The sequence below is a fragment of the Semicossyphus pulcher genome, unplaced genomic scaffold (genome assembly GCF_022749685.1).
Source record: "Semicossyphus pulcher isolate SPU_LCO1_2020_fin unplaced genomic scaffold, fSemPul1.0.p SCAF_15, whole genome shotgun sequence".
Taxonomy (NCBI): Eukaryota; Metazoa; Chordata; class Actinopteri; order Labriformes; family Labridae; genus Semicossyphus; species Semicossyphus pulcher.
In genome coordinates this window covers 13252083-13270090 of record NW_027211659.1, presented here as the reverse complement: position 1 = coordinate 13270090, position 18008 = coordinate 13252083, and the positions used below count along the sequence as shown (strand labels likewise).

At 41.9% G+C, this 18008-nt stretch overlaps 1 protein-coding gene across 1 annotated transcript in view; it reads left to right on the top strand.

Annotated features, from left to right (window-relative positions):
• Positions 1-18008, top strand: part of ubr3 (ubiquitin protein ligase E3 component n-recognin 3) — a 40630-nt gene that overhangs the window by 12315 nt on the left and 10307 nt on the right. Inside the window, exons 23-32 of the mRNA XM_069663102.1 lie at positions 1633-2078; positions 3521-3609; positions 5494-5643; positions 6190-6323; positions 6589-6699; positions 6872-7072; positions 8132-8268; positions 11387-11472; positions 14992-15097; positions 17556-17656. Coding sequence (XP_069519203.1) covers positions 1633-2078; positions 3521-3609; positions 5494-5643; positions 6190-6323; positions 6589-6699; positions 6872-7072; positions 8132-8268; positions 11387-11472; positions 14992-15097; positions 17556-17656 — 1561 coding nt within the window. The remainder of the gene's footprint in view (positions 1-1632; positions 2079-3520; positions 3610-5493; positions 5644-6189; positions 6324-6588; positions 6700-6871; positions 7073-8131; positions 8269-11386; positions 11473-14991; positions 15098-17555; positions 17657-18008) is intronic.

The window sequence follows — 18008 nt, the reverse complement described above, 5'->3', positions numbered from 1 at the left end:
CACCCAGTCCATAATACTGCAATTATAAAGGCTTTCATCAGTGGGCCATAGGCTCAATCACCATTATGTTACCTCATTCTATGATAGTGACTTAACAGACATTTATTTACAGGAAAATCTTTGAGATTATATCTTTTAAGATAGAGTGAATCTGGTGCCTCAAAGCCTTGGGGCCTATCAGTGATAACCTAAAATTGCTAGTTGGCTCCTAGGTCCTAGGTGTGGTGTGGGGGATTAATACACATTTAAAAAGAAAAGGAAGTCATTGGACGCAAAAGCCAATAAGTGCAGGATAAGTCCACTACATGATTTCAGGGATATGACAAACTCTAACATTTCATTAAGCAAACCTTCTTTATCATTCCTGCGACAGATAGTGGTGTTTAGTTTATGATCAGTGCATTACAAATGTGATTAAAAACAATGAACATTTATTTTGATTTTATGGGAAATTTAAAGAACTCATTTCTGGTTGAACATTCATTATTTAGGATAGATCCTCATAACTTTAGTGCTCCCATGATTTGCTAAAAGCTACACTTAGCATGCTAATATGACCATTTATGCATACTACACAGACAAAAACACCAAGATTGTTTTTTGCATTTTCTTTGAGCTCCACCTAGACATAAGCACAGTTTATTCATCATCGTATTTTGCTGTTTTCGTTACTTTCATGTTTCCTTTTTTTTCACATCCTCTTTTATATCATCATTATTTTTGTTCACTTTGCTGTACCTGCTCCACAGAACTCCCGGCGTCTAACAGGGAATTGGAGAGAGGTAGCTATCTACTAACATCCATCTCTATAAAAAGGCTGATGGCTTTGATGCCACTAGCAGCTGCATTTGTCTCCTTTTTATCATTCATATAGCAGAATGTCTTTGCACATGTTTGTTTTTGTGCACCTCGGAGGACGTCTGCCTCTGTGTGTTCTGGTGTGTGTGTGTGTGTGTGTGTATAATGCTGTGCTTCAGCAGTTCCCCTCCCTCCTGACTGCTGAAACTAATTACATGTGTAATGCAGGTTTGGGTAAATGCTTTTTAACCGCATGTCAGAATGATTGATGTCGCCTAGACAGGACTGTATGATGGATGTTTATTTAACAGTGCCGCTCAGGTCCTCTCTGTCAGGTCAGGTCATGGCAATCTTTCAGATGTCTTTTGTGCTTTAACATCAGGATGATTTGAATCTTGTCCAGGGATATGGTTGTTCTGAGCACCATCAGTGAAGGTGTTTGTGAAACGTCAGCTGAAATTTTATAACAGCTATTTAATTTGACTTTTATATGTATTGTGCCTTCCTATCTTTGGCAATGAAGCACCTCTCCGATCCATCAAAGCCCATCAGGCTATTAGAGGTGTATTTTTAGGAGAGGGTGTTTGTGCTCCAAGATCTGACAAAATGCAGGTGGAACTGCAAGGGTTTTCTCTGTTCTGTCCAATTGGACATTTTGCTAATATGATGTTGTTTGCTGTGAAAACGTTTGTGTGTGACAATTTCTCTACTATATGTGTGCAACACTGCGGGGTAGGATCCCCCAAACAAAACCAAATGTTCTAATGGAAGAACATAATTAACCAAATATGTACTTCCATGTAAAATATGTTTTTCTGTTCTTTGCTTTCTTAGAACCTGCGTGAAGCTCAGGTGTTCAGCCTCGTAGCGGAGCGCAGGAGGAAGTTCCAGGAAATAATCAACCGCAGCAGCACGGAGGCCACCCAGGTCGTCAGGCCCAAGAGCTCCTCGACCCGCTGGGTCCCTCCAGGCACGCCGCCTCAGCTGGTGACGGAGATCCTGGAGATCCGGGAGAGCATGCTGTCGCTCCTCATCAAGCTCCACCAGAAGTTGTCGTCCAAGCAGAACTCTCTGTCGCCATCCTGGCTAGAGGATATGGACACGAGCCGTCACGCTCACGGAGATGGCATTACAGCCATCGAGCGCATCCTCACCAAGGCGGCCACACGCAGCTGCCAAATCAAGCGTAGCATCCAGGACATTTGTGGGAAGGTTTGTCCTCCTGTGCCACCAAAGAAGAACAGTCCCACTGACAAGAAAGCCATGGATAAAGAAGAGAGGTAACAAAAGCAACAAGCACATAAACATCTATTTTGTACATATACACTGAATGCTAAACACAAATATTGTGTAAATTAAAGGTAGTGATAATCCTCCATTATCCTCACAGCCTGTCAGATCATGTCTCTTTAACAGCGATCACCAATCACTCCATCACTGCAGGGCCTAATGAAAGCAGCTTAAAGAACACTGTAGGCTTGCTTCTCTTAATAAGAGATTTTAGTTATCTTGTTTGGGAGGTGCAGAGTGGCGAGAAACAAATATTCTGCAAGGACTTGATGATGCTTATTTTTAAAGGAACAATTCACCCCTGGAAAAAGCCACTTTCAGCCAAAGCTGGTGTTCTCTGTAATCAATAGAAACAATAATATTTGAAATTGGCGCTATAGCTGTGGAGAAGGTTGTACAAACAGCTCGTGGTTTCGCCCATTCTACATTCCTACAACACCCAGCGTGCATTGTGCTCCTCCATCTGAAAGGAACGGCCCAGCGAGAGACGCTGGAGTGAAATAAGACCGTTTTCGCTGCACGCAATGGCTCAGAGCGGTACAGAATCCGAAATACAACGAGAATATACGGATGGATCGTCTAAAAAATCTTCAGGTCTGCAGTCTTTTGCAGCGAAATTGCATTTTTTCTACCAAATGGCGTTAGCTCCCCATAATAGCATGATAGGACTGAAGTTGAAAATTGGCAAACTGGCCCTTTAAGCTACATTTATTAAATTTAAATTTATTTCTTAAGATATCAAAAGTCTTTTTACCACCTTTCTTCATTTTCAAAGAAGTAGTCCGTCTCAGTACCGCCATGAAAACTGCTCAACTACTCAAAGGAAACTTGGTGGGTTTCAGCTTTTCACCTCACATTCCCTCGCTGGTCCATGTCTCCCATTCCCCACCTCTAATGATGATGGAACGGGCTATAACCATTCAATAATTACCTGCTTTTGGGGTTGGCTTCACCTCACAGACCGAGGTAAAGGTAGATTCTCTCCATTCACATGAACGAGTGCTGTTTCCAAGGCAACCGTCAGGCAGCAGCGCAGTCAGTGGCAGTGAGGGGTGGGAAGCTGCTGTCCATTCCTCATGCTGGTTGTCGGCAACCCTGAAGCCATCAGTGAAAATTATTGAGCTGTGACGCTCCTGTCAGTATTTGTTTATGTCCTCTTATTAGGGACTTAATTTACAGTCAGCTCTCACCCCACGAGCCTGCAGAGCGAGGCTCAACACACCATGTTAGTTTAATAATCAACCTTTCCAACGTTTACAACACAGCCTTGTTGAAGTCGGACACCTGCTGTGTGTATAACCGTATAGAGTCTGTTGCTCATGCTGTGGGTGATCAGGGGAAACATGCTCTTACCTGGATACTGTACAACCTTTGTGAAGTTGATTGTATTATAATAACACACATTAAGTATTTCACCTGTTCTTCCTTACAGACGTCAGAGGGCTCGAGAGAGACAGCAGAAGCTGCTGGCTGAATTTGCTTCCAGACAGAAGAGCTTCATGGAAACAGCCATGGATGTTGGTAAGAAAAGTCCACCTTACATTATTTGCCAACTTATTGTTGGTGGATTGGTCGCAGAGCTTTAAATTAGTAACCCATCATTCACAGCAGCCGCTACACGAATTCTGTGTGTGCAAAGAGTTTACCTGATTTAGTTGCAGGATGCTGGGAAGAAGCCAAAAGGCAGAGCAGCGGTGCAGTGAGGCTTTTAAACTAACATAACCTTTACTTGACATATTTTGGGTACCATAGTTTTAAATTAAAGGCTCAGTTTTCAGTCATGTGCAGCATTCAGGCAAACAGATGAGTGAATAATTATAAATGCATTTTTTTAATTACTTACGCTTCATGGTGGAGCAGCTTAGCTTCCCATTTGTTTCTCATCTAGAGTTCAAGCTTTTATCCAAAGTCTGAATTTTTGGTAAGTTTATTTTGGGGTGTAAAAATGTAGAAAGGGAGAACACAAAGTCTTCAGCGAGGACTGAGTTGACAATGCTGTACTGCGTACAATTTCAGTAGCTGCTCTGATTGTTTGTTCTGACATAGGTGGACAAGGCTTATGAAAACACAAAAATACACTTTTTGTTTTGAAGGACATGTTGCTACAGTAGCCCTTGAAGAAAATCCCTGTTGGCTGAAATAAACCCGTCATTGCTTTGCCTTTTTCACTGGGGCAAGGTGACAGCAGGCCGAGTCCTTGCTGGCGGTCTCTGCAGGCCTGTTAGGAGAAATTGAGAGGAGAGTGCTCCTGTGGGAGTGTGGGTGGCTGTGGGCTGAGGGCACACAGGATCAAAGCGCTAATAGTGGGCTGGACTCTCAGGGCCCACCCTGACACAGCATGGTTAGTGAATGAATAATGGCTGCTGTGAACAGACGGGCCATTGTAGTCGGACTGTATTCTGACCTCTTTCTACGCAGCGGAAACTTCAGTCGCTTTACTTCAAGCTCACTGCTGGCTTAATATCACCTGTACTGATGTAAGATTAAAATGGAAGGGAGGTTATTATTCAAATCAAGTGAATGCAATGAAGGCTGTAGTTAGATGGCGGCCTGTAATGTGTGTAACATAATCAAGGTGTTGCCTTTCAGTTGGCCAACATCTAAAACGTGCTGATATTAGAGCTTCAAATAACTAACTGATCTCTTTCTAACATAGCAATAACAATATATTAAATCTATCTGCAAGGAGAGTGTTGGTGTCACCGTTAACCTTACCAATGTTCTTAAAGCCTAAGCTAACAATAAAAATAATGTGTGCATACTAAACTTTAAAGGAGCATTCACAAATGTATGCTGTAGGAAGCTTAAAGCAGCAGCACACAAACATTTGATGTGTCCTTGTCCTACCCGTGTGTTTGTTTCTGCTCATGCGCACACGGTGACGGCTCTATGCACTGGGTCGGCCCCCGGGGCTAAAGCTGTGGCGTTGACATCCACAGTAATGCATCCTTCATTTCCCCAGGAACACGGTGACCTCTCTTGAGAACATATTTTTCCAAAAAGCAATAAATCAATTTCCAACCCGGCTTGACATTTTGCACAATATTTACTGCTTAAATTGAACACAGTTCTTAACATTTAAAACTAATTTCACAACAGTAATTATTCTCCAGTGCTTTGCCAATCATGCAGATAGCCGCCGCAGAGAGTGAATTAACCTTTGTTCCCAGCATTAATATAAGGGTGTTTAATGCTCCGTAACGCAAGTTGGTCGTCTGTCCTCATTCTTAAATTCTTACTGTACACTTTCTTTTTTAAGATTAATTTTTTGGCCTTTTATGCCTTTATTGATAGAGAGGACAGTGGATAGTATTGGAAACAATTAGCTTGTTCCCACTGTATCCCATAGTTATGACTTTGCGGACTTGTATTAAGATTTTTCCTCTTTTTTTTTTCCTCCAATAGAATCCCCCGACACCGAGGCAGCCATGGACCTGGGAGCGTCTGAAGTGATGGAGTCTGAGGTTCTTTATGACTGCGTGATATGTGGCCAGAGCGGACCTTCCACCGAGGACAGACCCACCGGCCTCGTAGTTCTCCTCCAAGCGTCCTCAGGTACTGCATATCCCAGCATCCTCCCCTTCTATTCACAAACGCTGACATTAATTGCACACACAAGACACATGGATCGCTTTAGCACTATTTAAACAATCAGACATGACTATCGATGTCACCGCAGGCAGTGCTGCATGTTAAACCACAACAGTTATTTATAGCACATTTGATCTGAGTTAAAATAGGTGGGTTAACTGTTGTCGTAATTGGCTCATTTATCATTCATGCTGATCGTTGCTCACATGTGCATGGAGCCTATCAATGCAAGAGGTCATCTATTTCTACTTTAGTGGACAGAGGAGGATCACTCACTGTCATCCAAGTCAGTGACACGTTTGATTAGTGATTAGTCTCCTTGGAAAATGGTTCAGAAGACTCCAACCCCAACAAGAAACATCTTATAAAATCTTCCACCAGTTACTATTGCTAACTATTTGAGGTATAAATTCAAATTGAATTCTGGCCACAATCACAATCCTACTAAAGGTTAGACACATTTATCATCACATCATCACTGATCACTGACTTTTGTGATTTAACTTTCAGTTCTCGGGCACCGCTGCAAAAGCAAAGAGGCGAAGAATCTACCCACGAGTGATGAGGAGCACATCTACGCTGCAGACACGTGTGGAGTGGCTCACGATGTCCGGCTCACGCTCATGCAACGGTTCTTCAAAGATGTAGGTGTCTCAAGAAATATGGCCTGTATTTACTCGGGAAAACTGAATGCACTTAGGGCGCTATAAGGGATATGGGTTTTGTCTGTTAAATAGTAGCACTAGCTGCTCTTATATCAGGCATGATTACACACTGATCCTAAGTAATGTTGCATGTTAAAAGATGCTGGCTTTAAAATACTATTTGTTAATCAACATTAAGATTAAACAAAAGGTGCCATGAGTTTGCCCTCTTATTGATGTGATTTTTCTCTTGTGAATTCTGCAGAGCTCTTGTCTGCAGTCCGTGTCAATAGGTTGGGATGGGGGCGTCTACGTCCAGACCTGTGGACACACTTTGCATATAGATTGCCACAAGTCATACATGGAGTCTCTGAGGGTAAGAGAAAGCTTGACCTCATGAAATGATAAGTCATTATGCTAATTACAGATGTTTTTTGACGTGAAATACATCAATGACAGTTTGACAATTGAGCAAGTATTTAAGGCTTGTACGTATGTAAGTATTTTTTTTAACATTGCTTTGACTGGAATTGACCTTTGTTTTTCAGAATGACCAGGTCCTCCAGGGTTTCTCTGTTGACAAGGGTGAATTTACGTGCCCACTGTGTCGGCAGTTTGCCAACAGTGTCCTTCCCTGTCGCCCCGGGCGGGGCACAGAAGCCGGTGCCTGGCACGCACCCACAAACAAGAAGACGTGCGTGATTGTGAAGGAGGTGGAAGATCTTCAGGAGAAACTTGGCCTTTTCCCAGTAAGTTTCACGATTAGCATTCAATATGTTTTACACAGCTGTAGTTTAACATACTATCATTACTGGCTGGTGGAAACATAAACAGTGATTATAATTAAAGAAACAATCAGCTTGATGCAGATGTGAGGGTACGTTGAGCTTTGATGCAGATGGAAACAGGGTGGTTCTGTTTCAGAGAGACTGTTCTTCTATTGGAGGATTCAGAGACTGTTTAATCAAACACCTGACATCTTTGATGGGGCTATAACAAGCAATTTTTTCACTCAACCTATAATCTACACAGATGGACGTCATATTTGTCCATTTATTGATTGACTTTTAAATTCTTTGTCAGAGCAAAAATAAAAAATGTATTTATACATCCTGTCTTTAGTTAACACAGTTTAAAAGGTAGCACAATTAGCACCCCAATTACGCAAACAACATAGCCTTCATAAGTCTAACAACCATTTTCACATGATTAGTTTGTGGTGTATTTGAACAGTACATTTAAAGTATTGTGTTATTGTGTTTGAATGTGGTATTTGTTAACGGTAATGCAGTTTAAATCCAGATTGAATTGAAATTTTAACCATTGATGCTGTTAGATAATTCTATTAACCATCTTAAACTGCAGTCTAACTTAACTTTGTGGAGGAGTTGACACATAAATAGGAAATTTCAATGAAGCAAAATAGTGACAAGCCCAGTTGTCTCACCTGGCTGGGAGGGACTAGCATTGAGGTCTGTAATTGGATATGCTTTATGAGAAACTGTTTTGATTATTGACTTTATTGGAAATATTGTCTGCTCAAAATAATGTATTATAAGTTGCCATCATAATGAGGTTGTGAACATAATTGAATGGGGCCTGCACAGAGCACCAGTGTGAGAAAAAAAGATGAGTTTTTTTAACTGTAAATTATGCTAAGCGACTCCACAGGTATCACAGAGTGAAATATGAAGCTTGAAATTAGCATAATACTCCCCTTTAATGTAAAATGTCTTTCTTATTTATGTTGGCTTCCCTAAGTTTATTCATGAAATCATTTTGACTTAATTGTGTTTGTATTTTTTCAGACTGAATCCAACTTGAGTAAAGAGATGGAGCTTGTTATTAAGGACATCAAGAACACCACCCAGAAGAAATACATGGACTACGGCAAGAACCCAGGCTCCCCCGACAATGACTTCCTCTTCATGTACTCTGTGGCAAGGTGAGGAGTTAAGATGGGATTCAGCTTATAAACCCTTCTTAACAGTGGTTGTGTACTTTTTTTTAGCTGTGACCTTTGACGAGGGCAACAGCTCCTGGTGAGGTATCCAAAGGAGAACTGTTCAGCTTTGTTGATTTCCTGGAGGATGTCCTTCTCTATCTTACTTCCAAGCCTCTCTGGGAATTCTTGCTGTCAGGGAAACTACAGCCCTTTGGAATACCTCATTTCTGGAGGGGTCATTGGAAAGACTGCGTGGGTTTACTGAACTTCAGATTTATCATTGATTCAGTTTAGAGTTCCCAGGCACAGTGGACAAGTGGTCCACTATCAGACAGACCAGACAGCCAGCCTTGGGCCAGGTTGCTTTTGAATGGTCGATGAGAGTCTGAGGTCTTTACTCCACTGGAAAACATTGAATCCGCCACTTTGAGTTGGGAGTGAGTTGTTGCCCCAACCAAAAAAAAAAATTACACACATCAAGTACATATCTTTTTTGTATACTTTCTCTGAATTTAGGAAAAATGTAGAAACCAAAAGAGACATTTTATACACCCCTCTAGCCTCCTGAAACAAAAAGGAACATTTCTGATATTTTCTTTTTACATATTTCCAGTATGGCCTCAAAACAAATCATAGAACCACAGGAGAAGCTGGAGGATACAGCTGCGGCAATGGACTTCTTTGCTACCATGATTAGCCTGCTGACAGCATGATGCAGACCTGGATAATGTGCTTGCACGCAAGTTAATGCATGCGATTTGGTGTCCTTCTAGTCCAAACCGCTAGGTAGTGTGATTGGGCTGAATATTGACCCATGAATGTAACACAATAAGTGGCATTAAGGCACTATGTTACGCACTTGATTCATTAGCTGAAAGACTCGGGATCAAGATCTTGACTTAGTACAACTTCAGAAGGAGCTGTGCACGTTTATATGCGTGCATCTGAGAAATGAGTTTTATTTTGGGCTCCCTTCGTGTGTCTGCTGTCCTTAAACTTGGCCGTCCTCTTTCTGCATCACAGCACACGTTTTTTACAACATACACACGCGGCTGACTCTTCAGATCAGTTGGATAAATGCTTTCGTATATACTCCTCTTTTGATCTCCGTTAATGTCAGCTCCTCGGCTTGAATAACAATGATACTCCATGCAAAAGAACAGTAGTGTCCTCTCTCAGCGTCAGAGTCTTTCTTTGTGAAAGTTTGACTCTAAAAAGACGCCTTGAAATTGAACTGAAATTCAATACTGCAGCTGTTGCAAAGTACGTGCAACAAATATATGGATTGCTTTTTTTTCTCCAAACGTGTTCAGGGAGCTGTGAAGGATTTGTTGATTGGTTTTCTTCATACTTGTCATTAAACTGCTGCAATGGGTCTGGAGGTGTTGCTAGAACAGCGCCCCTTTAAAGCAGCATTAGTAGCTTTGTCACTTGAGGCCACAGTACGATGGTATTGACTATTGCTGTATTTTCACTCGTTAAGTCTGAGTATGGGGTTATTTCACCTCCTTTGACTGGTCTTTTAAGTGCTCCTTCACACTGTTCCTTTAGCCTACATTACATTGTCATTGAACATCTCACTGTGCGCTCTGAGATGCAGATGATGTCCTGGAATCACCACCTGTCAGCCATCGTCTGGTGAAAAGACTAAAACATAATCCAAAAAAGGAAATCCCTCATCTTCTCAACAAGCTGGTCAGAGCGGTGACCACCTTTCACTTCACCTTTTGATATCTAACTTCTCAGCACTCCCATTCGGAAAACTCCGTCCTTCCTTGAGTATAACCATCCAGACCTTTTCGCCCACCCAGTGCCTCGGTTCCCTCAGCCCTCCACCCTGAACAGAAAGATCCCCTGAGTGTGTCTTGGTGCCTGTTGGCTCTCTGAAGTTCAATGAACAGCGCAAATTGCCTGAGGAGTGGAAAATTCCTTTGTCACAGGGGCACTCTTATCAGCAAAAGCCAGATGGAGCTTCACCGTGGCTGCATTATCTATGTGAAATTGCTTTTTCTCCCAGGAAGCCTGAGGATTTGCCCCCACCTCCCTGGCCCATAGAAGGAAATGGCCAGTGGCGGGATGAAAACAGGCCCAGATCAGTCTTATTTTAGTCATGCCTATCTGTTTTAACCATCTATGTATTTTGTTACAGGTTTACTTTATTTTTTCACTGTTTTGGTGAAGGGAAATTAAAATTCAGCAGTAAAGTGTGTTTGGTTATGCATGGGGAACCCACATTAGGGATTATGCATGAACTGTGGTAGAACAGCTTTTATGCTAATAGTCCAGCTTGTGCAAAATCAGTCTTGGAAAGCTGTCATTTACTTGATACGGAATTGCTGCTGCAAAACAAGCGCATTAAATGGCAAAATGGCTCGACGAGGCAGCATCTTTCATCTTCCTAATCAAACCGGTAAAAGAGGCAGGCGTAACCGAAGCCGAGTATGATGATACTCAGCGATTTGTGCCACTACCACGGTCCCCTCTCTGACACAGGCACACACTCTGTTCTGTTTGATGTTTTGTAATGTGATGAAGGTCATCGATTGAAGGAGGTGGTTTTTCAATGTTTGCATACTGTTGTTATCAAAATATATTATAAATAGCAAACTAATTGAGCCATGTAAGCAGGGAATGAATGTAGCACATGCCACCTGCCAAATACCATGAATATCTGCCTGTTGCATTTGTTTGTTCAGCCATAGTAGATTACTGTTTACTCGCAACACTTTCAGAGACCGGAAAAGCAGCCGCTTAGCTCCGCCTACCCTCTCTGGCAGACCAACAAATGCTGGGTGATGGAAAATCCAGTTATAATTTAAATACATCAACATATTCTGGCTAAAATATTGCTATATAAACATTTCCTCACATGTCTGTGGGTGAATGTAGGGTTTCAACTCTCCCTGAGTGTGTGTTTGCCATTTAAATGAACAGCACTCTGACTTTAAGAGTGAGAGTGAGTAAGCAAATTAATCACTGTAGGTATAGTTTACCTTTTAAAGGGTTATGTTTGACAATTATGGTAGAGTTGGTGTATATACTGTATGTGTGTATATGCAATTCATGAGCTGTTTTTTACCTGCTTGGTTTTGTAATATATCTGCCTCTGTCTCCTCAGGACAAACCTGGAGCTGGAACTTGTCCACCGGGGAGGAAACTTGTGCTCAGGAGGGGCCAGTGCTGCTGCCAAACGCTCATGTCTCAGTGAGTACCTACTCTAAGATCTCTTTATCTGTCACATCTTACAATACAATTTGTGCAATAGTCTATTTTATATCTCTCGGGGAATGTCTATGGCCTGATTTTACTACATCTATAGGACATTATAGTTAGCACAATTTTAACTTAGTGTCCAAGAATTCTAAGTTAAAAACTAAGTTTGAATTTAACAGGATCCAATTGAACAAAATGCATGAACATGCACTGCCGACTGGTCGAGAAGAACAACTATGATGAGTATAGCGAGTGTTGGTGAGAGGACCTACCTGTGCACACTGCTTATGAACTTACGATGCATGAGCAGAATCTTCCACAAGCTACAGCTAACAAGCTAGTTGCATTAGAGTGGCAGAAAAAGGGTTAGGGTTGCCCTGTACTCCCCCTTCCACTGCTCCCCTGTGGGATGCATGAACTTATTACAGGTTCACAACCAAACTATTCCCTTTTTTGTCAGAAAATGTGATGTATTGATTACTGCCATAACATCTGGATACTTTCAACAATTATTAAGATGCTTCCAAAAGAAATTGGCCACCTTAGCTTTACCTGTGCTTTGTTTTGGGTGTTTTCAGTGACCTGCCGTGTTCTTACTATTTGACAAAAGTGGCACTTTTATGTGTTGCTTTGTCAGGTGTATTTTGGTGTTTAACTTGACAATTATAGTGGTGTGTTATTGCAGGCGGCTGTACACCATTTCCCATGAGTCTCTGTGTAATAAAGTGTCTGACTTGAGATCAAACCCATTCGTCTGTGTTACAGTTGAACCATTTAAGGAAAAACAAACAAACGGTCGATTAGAAGTGGCAGCCAAGAATAGACGCTGTCCCAAGTGAGCTGTTGGGAGCAGGCAGGCTAAATGAAGCAGACAAATGGGTTAAGTGCTGTTTTTGTTGATCGTGTCAACAGACTGACAAGGGCACGTGTCTATGGGAGGAAACTCCACTGCCAATACTCATTGTATTCATTACTGATTATTGAAAATGTTGATAAAGAATGGGGTATTGCAGTAGAAAGTTGATCTGAAGCGCTAGCTTGTTCTTGTTCCTGTTTGTTTAATTATTCTGTCAGAGTTGTGGCTGCTGCAGTGAAGTGGCCTGTCATCCTTGAGTGGCTGAAAAGAGATTTCACTCTGGAGGTTTGCCATTTTTGAGCTACATTAACCATGTAGCCGTGCTGACAGCCAAATTTACTCAGTTGCAGTACATTAGTGTTCTTTCTTCTTAGGGTAATGGCTTTGAAGGAAAAACGGCAGACGTGTGCTAACTGCGAGAGCTCTCGGGGTTCATAAGCCCGTTTCCCAGAAGGCTCTCTCCTCTGTTCAAGTGATGAGGATATGATGGACCACAGTGGCAAACTGCCTGCAATTCCCTTGAAATTAGCTTAATGAAGTCCAGCCTCAATGTCCTTGCTTTATTTAACTGCAAATATTTGAAGTAATCTTGGGGACTATGTGACTGCTACCGTGCTGGGAGTTTAAAGGCAAATCATGTTGACCTCAGTTCTGCAGACTTGTGGTACTTGGAGAGCGATGACAGCTCTCTGAGATACTGATTTCACATGTAGACCACTGTGCGATCATATTCCCCTGAGAGGACGCACGTAATTCTCAAATATCGGTCGTAAAAGTGAGTGCACTTAAAAATCTAAATGTCACTGTCACACCCAATGACTGTATATATCAGTGGATGACGCGTCTCTATCTGCTCTCATTGTACGAAATTAAAGCCAACATACCCCCGAGGCGAGCGCTGCCATCTTGCACTGGTGACTTCATTTGGACAGAGTTGCACAGTAGAACCAAAACACACACTTAAATGACCAAAAAAACATCAAGGATCCCGCATGTCGGCATGTTTAACAGCAGAACAGCTTCTTGTGTTGGTCTGAAGCAGACATTTACAGATATGGAAACTTCAAAGACTGTAGTGATTGTTTTAGTTACGTCTCCTCTCGCCATTCCTCCTCCACTCTGCTAATTAAGAACAGATCGGCTGCAGGAGCCGTATTTGTCAACAGAGCTGTCAATCATCCTTTTTACTGCATCAAATAATGAATTAAAAATAAACTTTGAAAAATGAACACTTGGACGTAAATCAGCATAAGAACTAACTATAATGACAGAAACCATGTTTGAGAAAAAATGTATTTGGCGAGTATTTTGATTTTATAGTTTGACTCGTGTCCCATCTGTTAACATGGAGGAGGCGGGCTTTATGAGCTATACTGCAGCCAGTCAGCAGGGGGCGCTCAAAATGTTTTGGCTTCACTTTTATGGAGCTGTCATGTTACTCCTTTTCTTTGTGTGTTGATATCCTTCAGTTGTCTCAGTAGTTCCAGGAGCAGAGTGACATTCTGTTAGAGCAGACTGATTGAAACCCTTTAGAAAATGTTTCCATGCTTGGACACTAGAAAGTTTATGGTAGTTTTTATCACCACACATGCAAACAATTTCGATTTGAAGTGGCTAGGTTAAGGTTCTTTTAATATGCATTTTCCATCTGTATACATTTTGCAATGTAATAACACCAGCAGCAGAGGACAACGAGAAACCCAGATTTATTTACCACTCCCTTTCCCACCTTATCCAGGTTAATTCCTGGTAATAGCTCAGTGTTAGTGTGGGAAGACAGGGGAACACGCTGCAGAGAAGACAAATGCAACAGAGGACTTACACAAACACTATGGTTTCTTTGTGCTATGTGTTTGTTTGCCTGTGGAGGGCAGTGTTGCTCTAAGTATTGATGGTTCACACAAGTCAAATTGCAGAGCTTATTATTTGAAGCACTTTACTGCATTACAGCATCATAATTCGCTGTAAAACAAAGTCAAATAGGATTAGTGTTGCTCACTGGGAAAGGTTTAGGTTATACAGAAGGTTGCTGTGTTTAAACTGTTCATATGTGATTTAAATCTCTTGTGCAATCTTAATTTGTGGTATTAAGAGGCCCTGGAATGAGTTCATGATCAGAATAAGTAGGTTAATTTATTTCAGCACTAATCAGAAAGACGAGGACCTTTTTTCACTTTGGAATTTGTTACCTAACATCGAAAATGAACGGGTCAACTTCCTGCCTTTTGCCCAGGCTTGCTGCAATGTCATAAATGTTGTACTTGTAACAGGTTTGCTCTGGACAAAGACAATCGAGGCTGTGAAGTGTCCTGCTTTTTAAAAGCTACTGTGTACATAAAAGATAGTGTGTTCGCAGGGAGGGGTTTGTCTTCATGTTCCATTAGTTTCACAGCGAACAGGTGTGACCCGACCGAAGAACTGCTCAAGGCTATCGAGCACCACCATGTATCCATCTGGCCTGGCCTGGTTTTATCTGAGCCAAACCATTAGCCGCAGTCAGTTCAAGTCAACTGCTTTCATCATGTGATCTACGCCGGTTGCTGCTTGGGCGCAACAATTGACACCGAGATAAACACACGCTTGCTGCTTTTGTTCCTGTCAGCCCTTGTCGAGAACATAACAATGATTGTTGTTTTTTCTCCTCCCTCTTTCAGATCAGCTGTTCCATGTGCTGGCCATGCACATGCGTCTGTACAGCATCGATTCAGCGTACAACCCCTGGACTAAGCTGACTCAGGTCACACAAAGCAGAGAGGCAGAGTGAGTGACTTTCTTTAAGAGTAAATCTATAAACCTGCTCATACATTCCTCATACCTCCCAGTCTCCTCTTCCCTTTACACCTTTCCTCTCTCACATTAACACCCAATCAAAGCAGCACTTTGTCCTCCCTCTAAACGCCACCATTTCCTCCTGCCCCCAACAGCTTTTTTTCTCCACACAAAGAGGAGCTAAAAACAGAAAAAAGGGACCATGCTAGTTTCCATAGATACCAATAATTGCTGCATCTGGCAAATTACCGGGCACTCCACGGAGAGCCGAACGACCCTGTCAAATTCACTGTGCTGGGAACAACTGCACCCGCCAACATCATACGAGCATCTTACATCCCAGCTGTCCACCTAGCTTCAACAGAAACACACGTAACGCAATATAAAGGACATAGCTACTACTTTCTTGATACACAGCATATATGGGATCATGCTTTTAAATGCAAACGTGGTTCCGGACAAAAAAAAGTAGCAACTGGCAGCACTTAACACGATGAGCTTGAACAACCTTTCCTCCCTGTTAGTGTTATAAGACAGCTCTTACACCTGTTACTATTAAAGCGCTCACAGCCATAAAGTATTCTCAGAGGAGCCATTTGGTGTTTAAAAATACTCCGTTAAGGTTTCGGGAGGGAGCACTGTCATTGACACCCCGAGGCAGCCAACCTGATCTAGTTAAATAGGACGGAGAGAGATGTTTCTACACAGATGCACAACATCGCTCTTGCACTTGTATTAGACAAACCAACGAGGAATGTGTGAGGATTTTTACAGTTGGGAAATATAGTTTATATGCAGGGGTCTGTGCAGGGTTGAAAGCTCCATCCTCTAAGGCTTTCCTTCAATGCACAGTAGAATTAACTGGTGAGTGCTTTGGTAATGGAAGGTATTATTCTTTAAGTGCAGTTCCCCTCGATGAAAACCCCCGAGGCCTTTCAAGAGCAGAGAGGAGATTGGAGCCTCGCTGAATTGTCAACAGAACAGGAGACATTTAAATGAAGATGGCACATAACATGAATGTGTAACTAGGAATGCATTAAGGAAGCTCAAGGAATGGGGGCTTTTAATGTTTGTTAAGCAAATTTACACAACAAGACCTTTGCCCTCGTAGCTTTTTTTTTAATCCTCCAGACATGCAGGTGGTAACATTGCTGCCTTTAACACACTCCTAAAGTCATGGCTTGTTTTTACGGTTGCGCAAATGCTCCTTATGGCTTTTGTCAGACATGATGATAAGTAGCACTGTCAAAATTGACGTTTGATTATTCCTTCTAAAAAGGTTCAAACTATTCGAATATCTATTTTTGGACAATAAGTCCACTAGAGGGCACACCAGCAAGACGACAGACAAACGTTCTCGCAAAGATATAGTGATTCAAACATAAACTTGCCTTTCACAAGATCAACACAGGGTTCCTACGCCTTGCAAAATATACAACACAATTAGGTGACGGTAGAACAGACATCCAGCGCTCTGAGCGAGCTGTGGTGTGACAGGTATATTTATTTAGACAAACATATTAAAAAAAAACAACAACATGCCTACACCTGTCTGTTATGCTTGGGGTGAGAATCTCTCTCTCTCCAGCCGGGCTGGGATTTCAATTCTTCGCCATCATTACCATAAACGACGAAAGCAATATCGTACTGCAGCTTTAAAATGATCGTATTTTACCAACAACTATCGTACATATGAAAAAAACAAAACAAGGAAGGGTCAAAATACCACACTGCTACGTGCAGGGATGCAATGAGTGACAGATGCATTGAACCGTTGTTGTGGTTTTCTTTGAAAGGGCAAAAATATCGTACAAATACGATAGCTTATGTACATCTCGCAACACTGATTATTAATGTATAAGGTGACGTTGTGTGCATTCAAAGATGCTTCGTAACTTAGAGAGCGTGCGCAAGGACATACGAGAATAGACTGGAACACTAGAGCGGTGGTAGTGCTGATTTTATCTTTCGAATATTAATTTTATTAAACAAATACCTGAATATTTTATTACAATTCAGTTATATATTACAATTTAGAATATTCGTTGACACCCCTATTGGTAAGAGGTAATGCTGACATGTTATTTTCGATACAGGGGTAGTTACAAAGCTACATCACTGTAGGATTTTAAAACCTACTTTCCTGTTTAAAGCCTTTATAAGCAGCATGAGACGGACACCAGCTCCTGCTTCTCACAGTAAATCTGCAATCATTTTTGCATCAGTTGCATCATTCAAGTTATTAGAGAGCGGATTTTCTGCCTAATTTATAAAGTTTGACATGCTTAAGCATTAAATGACAGTACATTAAGTTGCAACTCTTTTTTATTTAAAGTGTTCTGCTGGATATTAAGATAGTCTTCCATGCAGCTGTACTAATATTTGCACTTATTGGTTTGAGTTGATAAATAAATGCATGTTTCTTATGTTGTTTTTCATCCCGTTTCAGTGGCTTCGACGAAGAGAGGCCCGAGGTACCCATGCTATTCCGAGACGTCCCCTCCCTCCTCATCATCTTTGTGCTCACAATGCCACAGCCTCTCCGAAAAGGTACAGCTCCTACATCTGCACCATGACACTCCCAAGAGGGAGGGGAAGTCTCTCCTGCTCCACAAGGACAGCCCCATTATCAGTAGTAATCAGATCTGAGTGCTGCAGAGGAGCATTTCACGTCTCTTATCTATGCTCCACTTGCTGTTATTTGGCTGCGAGGATCAGAGAGACCACGACCCCGGTGATGGGAGGGCTGCTCCTCCTTCGTGTGCCCTTCATCTGTGGCTTGTCGCTGCATCTCCTCTTATCTTAGCCCCTACTAGAAGAGGCCACCTAAAGACCTGGCCCAACATGCTGCAGCCATGTTAAATGTTGCAGCAGGAAGATCATTGCATTGATGACTGAATAA